Here is a 12,275-nt window from a genome sequence, read left to right on the forward strand (position 1 = left end):
GGCCACATCGTAGATGCCGTTTCTTTACCGATACATCCGATGCCCAGTCGCCGCTACATGGCCACTGTCGAGTGGGAACGTTGGTGACGAGACGACCGCCGTCTGGAGTCGTGGATCGCCGTCAGGCAGGTGGTGTCAGAAGTGAATTGCGGAGGAAACAATGGCAATAGGACATTTACTTTAGTTACTATCTGCGTCTAAAGAACAGATATTCCGGCAAGAAGCTAGCACTTGTTTCATACCCATTTTTGCCACGGCATGACCGCAAGAGTCTCGTCCCTCCTCTACTCGATCGGGGGAGAGGTCAAGCTCTGGCTGCCGGTCCCAGTCCAAACGCCTCTGCAATGCAAACACAACCAACCCATCCGGATGCGCCTGTCGCATTCGTCCCATTTTTATTTTTATTTTTTGCTTCCGCTTCTTCGCTTCACATGGCCCCTAGCACCAGACTTTCGAGCATGCCGCCCGTCTGACAGGCCACCTGGGCCCTCTCGACCTCGACCTTGACCCTCCTATGCAGGGTCCGGAAGCCGTCGTGCAGCTCGGCCGAGCCGCCGGCGTACTCGGCGTAGAGGTCGAGAAGGTGCAGGCCGAGCTCAACGCAGACGCTCACGTAGCGCGGGTCGCAGATGTGACCGCAGGTCCACTTGATGACCGGCTGCACGCTCTCCTCGTTGCGGCCCTCGAGGGCGTCGCGCATGGCGCTCCGGTGGCGCAGGGCGAGGAGCAGCTGCAGCGCGTCGAGGGGCCTGTGGTGGGGGGAGGTCTTGTCGAGCACCTGGTCGAGGGCGCGGCCGTAGCGGGCGTGTCGGAGATCCTTCTGCCAGCCTCGCTCCTTCGTCTTCGTCGGTCTGTCGTTGGCGATGACGACGTCGGCGCCCTCACCGACGAGGTCCAGCCGGCTCCCGGCCTCGATCCTGCGCTTCCTCTTCGACTGCTTGGCGTCGAAGGAGGCGATGTTGCCGCTGATGAGCGACGCCATCTCCCGCTCCCGCTCCTTTTCCTTTGCCATTTCGTTTCCGCTGAGGCGGGTGCGCACGCTCAGGACGCCGGACTGCATGCCGACGGCGAGGTGGCGGTCGCTCGACGGCGACGAGTCGGCCGACGAGGATGGGATGACGAGGACGGAGAGAATGGGCGACTGGTACTTGGCGCTGTTGACCACGTTCCAGCCCGTCGTCTCGAACATCTTGACGTGGCCCTCGAGCCCGCCGGTGACGAGACGTTGACCACCGCCGGCGAGGCTGAGGGACGTCACCGTCTTCTGGTGGTTCGAAATGACGTGCAGCGGCCGCGCCGCGACGAGGTCGAGCACGCTCACGGAGCTGTCGGCCGCCGCCAGGACGGTCGTGCCGGACGGCATGGGGAGAACGGCCTCGACCGGTGCTGCGTGCTTGAAGGTCATGACGGCCGAGTTCTTGCCGACGCGAGGATCCCAGAGCTTGACGGTCGAATCGTAACTTCCTGAGATGATCATGTTGGACATGGTGCCAGGCAGGAATTGGGCCGAGCGGACGTAGTCGTTGTGACCCACGAATGTCGTGGTCGGCTCGTTGCTCGGCAGGTCCCAGAGACGCACGGTACAATCGTCACTCGCGCTCAGCAGGGTCGTCAGGTCGGTCGGGGACCACCTCGTCGTCCATACGGGCTGCTTGTGTTCCGTCCACGTCTTGAGGATGGCCCTCGAGTTCACGTCGAAGACTTGCATCTTGCCCGAGTCGTCGCCGGCGACGAGCACCTTGCCATCGTGGCGGATCTCGCCGCTGCGGGCCACGTCACCGAAGCGGGTGATGGTCTTGAGCAGCTTACGCGTGCGATTCGAGTAGATTTGCACCCGCGTGCCCGTGGTGACGGCGAAGGAGTCGCTCGTGCAGGAGATGTGCGTCACCGGATAGCTCGTCGGCGACGGGATGAGAAGCTGATTCTTGAAGGTTCGCCAGTACCGCTGCTCCGCCGTGATGGGCGTCGGGCCCGACGGCAGCCTGAGCTGCGGGAGAGATCCCACGGGGGCTGCCATTGTCGCTATGTCTCGTCGGAGTGGCCGCCGGGATGTTGAGCCTCGAGAGCTGATTTTTTTTTCTACCGGTGAGATATGCCAAAGTGGTTCCGACTTTTACGTCCATCTAGCAAGTAAGTACAAATAAGTACATTAAATTGGACATGCAGACACCGTAGCAAGTACCTACTAGGTTACTTGCTAAGTATATCCATGTACCAGCTGCTGCTGTAAGTAAGTACAAGTAATTACAAGCCGCAGTACGGAGTACTCGAAAGTACTTACTTACTGTACTTACTTAAGTACATGTACATGTACTTACTTGTACACTGGACCGTCTGTCGTGGCAGAGCAGAACATTGCCTGGAGGCGGGACACCTGGGCCTTGCCCGAATGGGCTAGTGCCTGAATCTCGGGATTCGGGACCGACGCCTTGCCTTCGGCACCGAAATTCGGGGGCGCCGCCCAGGCCGGGCATCCGGATGACGAAGGGTTCAACCGCACGCGAGAATCGGTTTTGGATTCCGGGGAAAAGGCAGACAGAGCAATTCCAAGCCAAAAACTAGGTCACATATTCGTCATGTCCGGAAAGACGTCCATGTTCATGCCATGTCCATGCGTGAGTCCACCACCATGTGTGTCTCGCTAAGTCCAATCAAATGGTTCATCGAGCAAAATGCATCTTCCAACGCCGTCATCCCTCCAACCCCATTCCCGATGTGCGCCACGTCCATCTTCACATGTGCAAGACCAACGTGACAGCAGTGGCAACCATAGCAACGACGATATCGGCCGTCGCGTTCGTCTAGTATCCTCCCTTCCGCCTCGACCGGCCAGCACCGAGATCGATGCTCTGCATCTCCTCCACCAACGCCACGTCCCCCCCCCCATTGGCTCCGCTCATCATCGGCAACGGCATCTTGGCTGGGATCGGAGGTCTCGACCCGTAGTATGGCGCCTGGTTCTCGTTCGGATACCCCCAGGATCCGCCGCCGTGCAGGTCCCTGCCTCCAGTCGTTATGTACAGACCTTGCCTTTCCTGGTAGTTGTCCGTCGACACGGGCGCCAGCGGGCTCGACGGGGCCGCCCAAGGAGCGGTCGAACCGCGATGGGCCCTTCTTTGTAGCCGGCTGCGCCCTGCACCGGCAGCCAGTGGCGCACCTCGAGCATCATCTCCGAAGCTGTACGATGGCGGCAGCGCGGCCGTCTTCGACTGCGGTCGCGTGGCGATGCGAAGGGGCCGCCGCCCACTGGGGGGCATGGGTTGTGCTCCCGACGGTCTGCTGCGGGACTCGGCCGGTGGCTGTTCATTCTGGACCTTGGGTAAGGGTTCCGGTGCCCAGGACTCGACGGGCAAATGGTCGGATGGATCGACCTCGCGCCCGTCATGCATGATAATCTTTTCATCCGCCTCGGCCTGGCCGTGTCCGCGTCCGTGTGCGGCGGACTGTTCCTCTCGAGGAGATGCCATGGCTGGATTCAGCGCGTCGTACGAATCCGGGCTGAAAGGAACGTCCGACGCCATCCTGTCATCCGACGGAGGCGGAACGGGACTCACGGACTTGCGGCGGATCGTGTGCAGCGGGTTCGGGCTGGGCGAGACAGCCCTACGCCTCACCACCACCTGGTTGTCGGGACCTCCGGAATACGTGACGGCCGACCGGTGATCGTGAGGATGTGACGAGTAGCTCTGGGGAGAGGTGACATAGGTGGGGGACCCTTCCCACTGGCGGCGGCCCCGTGTTGGCGTCGTCAGCTGCAAAGGATGCTGGCCACCGGTCCGGCTCTCCTCGTACATCTGCTCCGGAGTCTCGTGAGACAGCGCGGGGTCATGACCAGGTGACAGCGAGGGGGGCGCGTCGGGTGGGCCGTAGCTTGGCGAGCTTCGCAACTGGTGGTGCGGTTCAAAGTCTCGGCGTGGGCTGGGACGGTGGATATCCTGGTTGTGCTGCGGGTGCGCCGGGCTGTTGGGGTAGTCCCTGCTGGATACATCATACCCATCACCAGCATGGCCGTTCTGGTTCTGCCAGGCGCTCGAGTGATGGCCAGGGGTGCTGCTCAGCGGATGCGACGACGCGCCTGCGGAGCGGCCAAAGTTTGGCGGCACGGCGCTCGGGTTCGTCTCGAACACTGTCTCGTCACGCGAGTGCATCCGCGCGACTGGGCGATGGTACGTGTTCGGCATCGGTCCCGGGGGAGACTCGGGAACATCTTCGACCGTCGGCTGCATCGATCGGTGAGGTGGGTCGTACCCGTCGTAGGACGGGTACCTCGGGGAGGCCGCTTCGTGCGTCGAGCCGTGAGGAGCAGGATGGTACGGGCTCGAGGGTGCCGGATCGTGGGCCCGGAAGACGGGCTGCCCCGGATAGGCTGGGGACGAGTGCCTGTGAGCCTCGCTCCTCAACACATCCTGCCTCATCTGAACGGACTGCATCGACTTTTGAGGCGAACCGTCGTAGCTGCCCCGATGAACAAGCTCTTGGCCACCGCCGGCGGGACTGGAGCGGTGAGCGGGGGGAGGGGGGGGGGCTCCATCCTCCAACGGTGGTTGTTCTCGGAAGTCCTCCGTCACCGCGTCATGGGGATGCTCCGGAAAGGGAGGGTGTTGCCTTTCGTACGGCGAAGAATGGACGTGGTGACCGTGGTGGTGATCCCGGTCGTCGCGATGGCGCGAAGGCGTCCGGGCACTTGACGATTCTCGCGACGGGTGTGACGGACGGGGACCATCCAAACGGCCCGTCGCGAAAGCGGACTGGGGCGAGGGCGAGTACTGGCTTGGATAATGGTCCGGGTGCTGTCGGCTCGCGGGCGGAGGCGTGTTGTACTCGACCGACTGCAGCGGTGATTGGGTGGCGACGAAGCCCGGCTGCGGGCCGTCATTCCCCTGCCATCGCGGAGGAGTTTGTCGATGCTCCAAGGGCGAAGGCTGGGCAGGCGGCGAAACGGGGAGAGCTGGCGCCTCGCCGGTGACGGGATCCGACGGCAGCGGCCTCCTCTTGACAGGCGTCTTCTGCTTCGGGGATGCGTTGTCCTGCTCCGACGAATTCGCCGCCCTCGCCGGCTTCTCCGGCTTGGGCCGACTATCGTAGAAGGTAATCTCGATACGAATCTCTCCGGCGTACTTGCCCTTGCAGGTGAGAGTCTGCCACATGTCGTTCTGGCCACCACCGGCGACGATGATGCTCTTTAGATCGACCCAGGCCTCGCCGATGAGGTCCGTTTTTTTGTCGTCGGTGAAGACGGAGACCTTGAGCTGGTAGTAGTCGGCCGAATCGTGCACGGTGAAGCGGAGTTCTTGGTCCCTAGTCGGTGGCGAAGCTGGTCAGCTCGTGCTGTTCACGTGTGGCAAGAGGCACAGATGGAAAGACACGTACCATCTAGGGGTTTGACCACCCCGAACATCCGTCGTCGTCTTCTTCGCCTCCTTGCCCAGCCGCGCAGCGCAGTAAGGGTCCTGCTTGCCAATCGTCTTTCGGTTTGGCAGATTCTTGGCCCTGTCGACGACGGCGACGAGGGTACCGATAACGGGGCCGTCGATGGACATGTCGGCGAAGATGCCTGCGGTATGGCCGCCATTGAGCGCGTACGACTTTGCCCTCATCGACATGATGGCAGTGTTTGGCGAGCGTGCGAGCGTGCGTACGGGCGTGTGGGAGGCTACGCTCTCGAGCCTCGAGACTCGAGACTCGAGAGTTGGTCCGAAGCGGAAATGGCGATGGTCGAAGGAAGGTGGGTGAAGCGGTTTGTTTACATCGGCGACATCGGTGCACGCGGATCAATTGCTGAGGGAGGGGAGCTACCGCCGACGACGACGACGACGACGATGATGAGGGGGGGAAAAGGAAAAAAAAATCAGCGGGGGAGGGAACGAAATGCGGCAGAGAGAATGTCGTCGTAACGTGGAGATGCTCGAGGGAACAAGCAGTAGATGGATGGATGAGAACGAATATACTCCGTACAGACTACGGAGTAGGTGCACATGTATTACGGCACAGCACTGCAAAGGTGCTACGGAGCGTGTACGGAGTAAGTATTATGGAGTAGGTAATACTGGTACGGTGCTGTATTACAGGCATGAGAAATTCTAGTGACGCCTTGTTTTGCCTGTGCTTGACCTGCCATTCGCTGAGAGGGGAAGCCTGCACACGGGAGACCCATCCATCGAGTTTAGCGCCGACCCTCGGTGGCTGGGGTTCAGTAAATCAGGGAGGCTGACGCCCGTAGGCTCCACTGACATTCAACGGTTCAGCACTGCAAGGGGGCTTTGCAAATTGGCAGCATTGAGCACAACCTGTTTGAGGAGCTTCCGACGTTGTGGCTCTGTCTGTACGGAGCGGAGTACTCCGTACTGTACTCCGTACTGTACTGTAGTTGTAACTACTCCGTACAGGGACAGTACAGTATTACTTGCTGTGCTGGATCAGTGCGGACAACGGAGCAGTCCATACGGAGTACAAGCACTGCATTCATCCTTGCTCTGTACGGAGGGCTCGTGGAAAATCTTCGTGAGCACTCCGTCCTTGTGTTTGCCATCCTAGCAGTAGCTCGATAGCCTGAGCATCAGCCAGCGAGGCATGAATGGCATTCTGTACTTGCCATCGTGCTCTGTCGGTGACGGCACAATTCATAAATCTCTACCAATTGCCTGGCGCTTGTGCTATTTTTAACGCCAAACCCGTATGAAAGCCATGGCGGAAGGAAGGTTTAGTTTCGAGGTTGAGGTCGGTAGTGAGGCTTAGACTGCAACCCTCCAAACGAGAGGGCAGAGTACGGGTAATATCAGTGCAAGCGAGAGCATTTGGTAATACTACACTGTACGGAGTAATGTACTATACGTACACTAATTACTCGGTACAGTGCAGTGAGTAATACACGCAGTCCGTACACATGCCTTCCAAGTGGTAAGTAAGTGCAGTTACATGTACCTCCATTGCCGACGGAGGATGGGCTGTAATTTAGGGCATGTACTTGCTCCGTACAGTACTTAGGCGTAATACTACTAACCTACTAACCTACTGTACGGACTAGGTACCTACGTACTGTGCTTCAAGTACAAGTTGGTGTGCCGCTGTACCAGTACTGCTATTTGTACCTAGTACTTTCACAAGCGGCAGACCAGTATAACCTACTACCAGGTACAGTAGTTGTACAAGTATATAGTACTGTCCATTTACTGTACAGTGCACTTGTACAAGTACTCGTGCTCCGTACCGTACTAGCTTTCGGATTAGGACAGCGGTCAGCCCCGACGTGGCTGGGAAAGCTAGACGAGGTCCACAGAAGCTTCCAAGAAGCCCCCGGCAACGGGTTTCCCGAACGAGGGCCCCGTTGTCAGGACAGCCAACATTGAATTCCCAACTGTCTGATTCGCCACCCGCGATCGGAACTCCTTGCTTCCAGGCACGCATGACTCTGTGCTCCTCCCGCCACCACATGTGCCTCCGACAAGCAACCCACTGCTCGTGTCACGGCGCACCAATTTTGATGCAATCGATTTCGTCACCAGCTTGTCCACGCTGCCAGAGCCGCCGGCTCGGTTGGATAGCAAGCGCGTGTCGACCAACCGACTTGCCCCAGCGCCAAGCCTCGCTGACGTCGTCATCATCTCGTCCCCGATGCCACTGCGATCCTTTACCGGGATGACCAGGAATAAGCAGGCGTGGAGCAACTGTACCCATTGGCTCAGCCGACGACGCCTACGCGTAAATACGGCACTCCTCAGCAGCTGAGAACACGAGCAACACAACTGTCTGTGCGAGCGATCAACGGGCATGCCTGCCAACCCTATCCCACCTGGCTTGGCCTGCAAATGGGCAAATGAGCGCCCAATGGAGGTGGCTGACGGCGGTGCAATGCTTTTTGCACCTGATGAATATTGCTTCGCGCAGCGTATCGCAATGGGCCGCGGCTTGCACCAAATGGATCGTCACGGAGAGCAGCACCTCTGGACGAACTAGACAGAAATGAGATGACCTGGCCGAGGAATGACAAGACGTGGTCTGTGCAGGAAACGTGGACGATAGCAAAGTTTGCTGGTTCCATGTCACATCCAACGAGAGCGCGGGCAAAGTTCGACGAGGCCATTGATGCATTGATACATGCTACCATGGATGCCGGCAAGCTACCAGTCGCAGCTCCGGGCGAGCAACTCGGCCAGCTTCTCGAGGTACGTCCTGTCCAGGTCGTCAAAGCCAAGCAGGGAGGCACAGTCCACATCGATGATGGCCACGACCTCCTTGGCACCACGGCCATCCTTTTCTGCCAGGATGGGTACGACGATCTCGCTCCTGCTGTCGGAGTCGCAGGCAATGTGTCCGGGGAACTTGTCGACGTCGGCGACGAGCTGCGTCTCCTGCGTGGCCGCCGCGGTGCCGCAGACGCCGCGGCCGAAGTCGATGGTTTGGCATGCCACTTTGCCTTGGAAGGGGCCGAGTATGAGCCGCGGCTTCGGCGACGTAGGGTCGGAGACGTAGAAACCTGATGGCGGGGGGTCCCATGCATCCGTCAGTCAGTCACGTCCGCGCTGGCCGGCGTGGTGATTCATGACCGACCGATGGACCTTGGCACTCACCGGCCCAGTTCACATCCTGCATCGGCGCAGGAAGGCTCTTGTAGGCATGCCATAGCAACGATGCGGCATTGGCGAGGTTGCTTCCCCGAGCGAGGTTAGTTCGTCCCACCCCCGACTTGTACTTGGTGAAGCGCGATGGATCTCACCAAACCTAAGGTCGCACACGCGCCGTTAAGAAATGGTCATTTGCACCGGCAGGTACGCATTCGAGCTCGTCAACGTACCCAGTTGCGTTGGCCTGTGAAGAGTCCCTCCGCCTGGAGCAGGATCTGCTCGTACGCGTCGGCCTTTGTGACGCTTTGCGTAAAGTTGGATGCGTCCGCATGAACCTGCAGCCGCGTCGATTAGCGAAAGCGGACCTCACGAGATTGTGCCGTCGCATGCGAGACACGGACCATGCTGCTCGGCTGTTGGCCCTGCCTGACCCTGCCTGATCCTGCCTGGCCCTGCCTAACCCTGCCTGGCCCTGCCTCGATCAGCTCGCTCGCTTTCTTTTCAAGCAGGCAATGCCTGGTGCACAGTTTTCGGACCCGATCGAGGCGGTGATGCCGATTCTCCAGCCTCGGCTAGATTCCTAGTTCAGCTCCAGATGTTGGCTGTTTGTTGAAAGTCGCGACCACGAGTTTCGGTGCCACACGAGCAGAAGCGAGTACAGCAGGACGTGATCCGTGCAAGACGAGGCAGATGCGTGTGAGATGCCGCACTAGTGCCCAAGTAATTGCGTGATCGGGCCCTCGGAATGAAAAAGCCGACGAGCGATTGACTAGCGACGGCTCTCCTCTGGAAGAATGTGCCGCTACAAGTACGACGGTCAGTGGCTGGCATTACTGTGCAGGTACTCCGTACATGCTCTGCGCAGCAATACGGTACCGAACCGACTAACAGACCGTTATTGTGAAATGAATACAGTACATCCCTCCATGCATATTACACCATGCGTGCCAGTTTGATGTCATGACAAGAGGCCCTTCCAGCTCTCCTGGCCTGGGCTGACAGTTGGCGAACCTTGTCGGAAACGGGAGATTTCATCGCAACTCGCTCGCATCCTCTTCATTCCCATCTTCATTCAGGTGGCTGATCGTGATTGCCTGCCAGCCGCTGGGTGAAGGCTGCTGGAGCTCGGCAGCCTACAGTATGCTCGTTCTTTCGCAGGAAAGCCGAGAGTTGATGGGAAAATGCGCATGCAACGTTGATGGATACGAATGCTTCTGCTTCAGAACCACTGAAAGTAGACGCGCCTCCTGCAGGCGCTTCGGCCGCGGCTGTCGGCCCGCCGCCCAGCCGTGCAGGCGACAGACGCTGGGCGTGCAGCAGGCTGACCAATGACGGATGACGCCATGACGGGAAATTATCTCGCCCCAAGGAGGGAGGCAAGCGAGAGCTCGAGACTGCAAACTCGAATTGCCAGCAACCTCGCGAAGGGAGGAAAGCACACGCGCAACCACATCAACGGCAGCGACGACCGCGGCCAGCCATGGGTTCCCGCGTGCCCTGGCGACGATGCACGCATCACGGACGTGGAGGCCTGTTCCCCGGCCTTCCATGCTCGCCCTCGGTTCTGCGACGCCCCCAAGGGGTTTCCCTGCCGTCCGTCACGATTACGACGCCGTCGCGGCTCGCTCACGACGGGCAGGCCGGCAGACGGCAGCGAGCGTCGAATCCTCTCGTGAACCCTCCCTCGTCGACGCGGCCTCCGGCCCTCAACTCCCCCCAGCGTAGCGCCTTCAACTCGACGTTTCCCTACCTCTTTCAGCTCGGCAAGGCGTACCTCACGTTTTACAAGAACGGACTCAAGAGCGTGTGGGGGAATCGCAAGCTGCTGCGGGAGAAGCTCGAGCGGACGCCCGCCGAGGACCGGCCGTCCGTCTTCCGACCCTACCACGTGCCCGAGTCGTTCTCGCGCGCCGATTGGGTCCTGCTCTGGCGCGTCCGACACGACCTCCTGCGACTGCCGCTCTTCGGCCTCATGCTCATCGTCATCGGCGAGTTCACGGCGTTCGTCGTCGTCTACGTCGACGGCGTCGTGCCCTACACCTGCCGGATACCGAAGCAAATCTACACGAGCCTGCAAAAGGCCGAGCAGCGACGCAAGGCGGCCTTTGACGAGCTCGACGGCCGACACCCGCACGGCGCCCTGAGTCCCCGCCTGACGGCGGCGGTGGCGCGAAAGCACGTCTTGAGGAGCCTGCACCTGACGGGCACCATGTGGGATCGGCTGGCCTTTACGCCGCCGGGCATGTGGCAGCTCAAGGGCAAGCTGCGCATGGCCTTCCTCGAAGGCGACGACAGGCGCCTCATCGTTGACGGCGGGCCGCTGGAGCTCGAGCCGGAGGAGCTCCGGATCGCCTGCAGCGAGCGAGGCATCGACATCATCGGCAAGAGCGAAACGCGGCTGAGGGCCCTCCTCGGCGACTGGCTGCGGTTGACGGCGGCCGAGGATGCCACGGAGAGGCGGCGGCGGATGGCAACGCTCCTGCTGACGAGGTACGTCGACGGCGACACCCCCCCCCCCCTTCCCCTGGCGGTTCGGGGCGTGAACGCCGCTAACGTTGGACGATGGGCTAGACCGGAGAACTGGCCGCAGCAACGAAATTTCGCCGTGCCGAGTTGGGAGCTGTAACGGAGCAGCTGCTAGCATAGCGGTCCATACGGAGGGCATCGGAGCAACCGCGAACAAATCAAGGCTCCGCCGCCGCATACGCCCGCGGAGAGTGCTTGACGGCACAGAGAAAGCCGCCGCTGCGGTATTGCATCACTGCCACGCCTGTTTCGCCACCCTCTCCGCTCCATCTTGGTTGGAAGTTGGGCCGTGCGATGGATGGACCGTCACTGATTTCCGTCGCCGGCCAATTGAAGGAGCATTTTGTCTCGCAGGAGGCGAATTATGGAATTGGCCGATGCCACCTCGGTCAGGGTGAAGATGTACGAGTACGCTTCCACGTCGGTTTCGTTCCTCTCCCCAACACGTGCTGTGCCGTTCTGTGGAAGGTTTGTGCAGTGCCGAGTATGGTGAAGGGGTGATGGCAACGCGGCCGGGAAGCGGCTTCGGACCAACATCACGATCCGTTTCGGTCTTGGCGGTCATGAAACCCGATGACTTGTACGATTACGAGCAAGTTTGCACAGGTGCATATCCATGGCAGGTATGATTGCATGCACCGGTTCACGAGTGCATGCGTCCGCTTGCGCGACTTGCCGCTTGCTGCTGGCTCGGTCCGGGTCTTGGGCGGGCATCGGTGCGCTGAACGCTGCAATTAGCAGCCGCATTCGGGCCAATCCCCACACAAGGTCCGTCGGCACCAACAGCACTCTACAGCACTGTAATTACAAGGTACCTCTAGTACCTAGTAAGGTACCTAGTACAGTAAATAGTTGCAAGAGTGCTGTACAGTACTTGTAGGTGTGCAGGTAAGTACACGTAAGTGCTGTAAGTAGGTGTACAAGTACTAGGTACTTACTGTGCAGTACTACTTAAGTAGGTGGTTGGGAAGTTGGTAGCCCTGGGGAAGCGGGTTCTATGTATCTGTACCTAGTAGTACAAGTGCTTGCACTGCACGGCGTTCCTTCTGGTGGTAATTGCTTGTAGTCCCTTGTACAGTTACAGTTCCGCTAGTACACCTGCAGCATTAGGGATCGTTCCACTAATTACTCCGTATACTCCGTACTTGGCTGTGGGATTGAGACCATTACGCCGAACCCGTACTCCGT

The 12,275-nt window shown here is 59.8% G+C and overlaps 4 protein-coding genes across 4 annotated transcripts; 1 reads left to right on the forward strand and 3 right to left on the reverse strand.

The window, feature by feature from the left end:
• Positions 1–427: 427 nt before the first annotated feature.
• Positions 428–2,017, reverse strand: DCS_01479 (uncharacterized protein; the record flags this gene model as incomplete). The annotated part of the gene is made up of 1 exon (XM_040798811.1): positions 428–2,017. One exon carries the CDS (start codon positions 2,015–2,017, stop codon positions 428–430), a length of 1,590 nt encoding a protein of 529 aa, XP_040659694.1.
• Positions 2,018–2,801: 784 nt separating this feature from the next.
• DCS_01480 (C2 domain containing protein) lies at positions 2,802–5,603 on the reverse strand (the record flags this gene model as incomplete). Its single annotated transcript, XM_040798812.1, has 2 exons — positions 2,802–5,298; positions 5,371–5,603. The coding sequence occupies 2 exons, from the start codon at positions 5,601–5,603 to the stop codon at positions 2,802–2,804; spliced, it is 2,730 nt and encodes a 909-aa protein (XP_040659695.1).
• A 2,514-nt stretch (positions 5,604–8,117) lies between these two features.
• DCS_01481 (GAF domain nucleotide-binding protein) lies at positions 8,118–8,965 on the reverse strand (the record flags this gene model as incomplete). The annotated part of the gene is made up of 4 exons (XM_040798813.1): positions 8,118–8,473; positions 8,568–8,688; positions 8,792–8,896; positions 8,927–8,965. 4 exons carry the CDS (start codon positions 8,963–8,965, stop codon positions 8,118–8,120), a joined length of 621 nt encoding a protein of 206 aa, XP_040659696.1.
• Positions 8,966–9,904: 939 nt separating this feature from the next.
• On the forward strand, positions 9,905–11,187 carry DCS_01482 (uncharacterized protein; the record flags this gene model as incomplete). The annotated part of the gene is made up of 3 exons (XM_040798814.1): positions 9,905–10,143; positions 10,209–11,051; positions 11,133–11,187. The coding sequence occupies 3 exons, from the start codon at positions 9,905–9,907 to the stop codon at positions 11,185–11,187; spliced, it is 1,137 nt and encodes a 378-aa protein (XP_040659697.1).
• Positions 11,188–12,275: the final 1,088 nt, after the last annotated feature.

The sequence above is a fragment of the Drechmeria coniospora genome, chromosome 01 (genome assembly GCF_001625195.1).
Source record: "Drechmeria coniospora strain ARSEF 6962 chromosome 01, whole genome shotgun sequence".
Classification (NCBI taxonomy): Eukaryota; Fungi; Ascomycota; class Sordariomycetes; order Hypocreales; family Ophiocordycipitaceae; genus Drechmeria; species Drechmeria coniospora.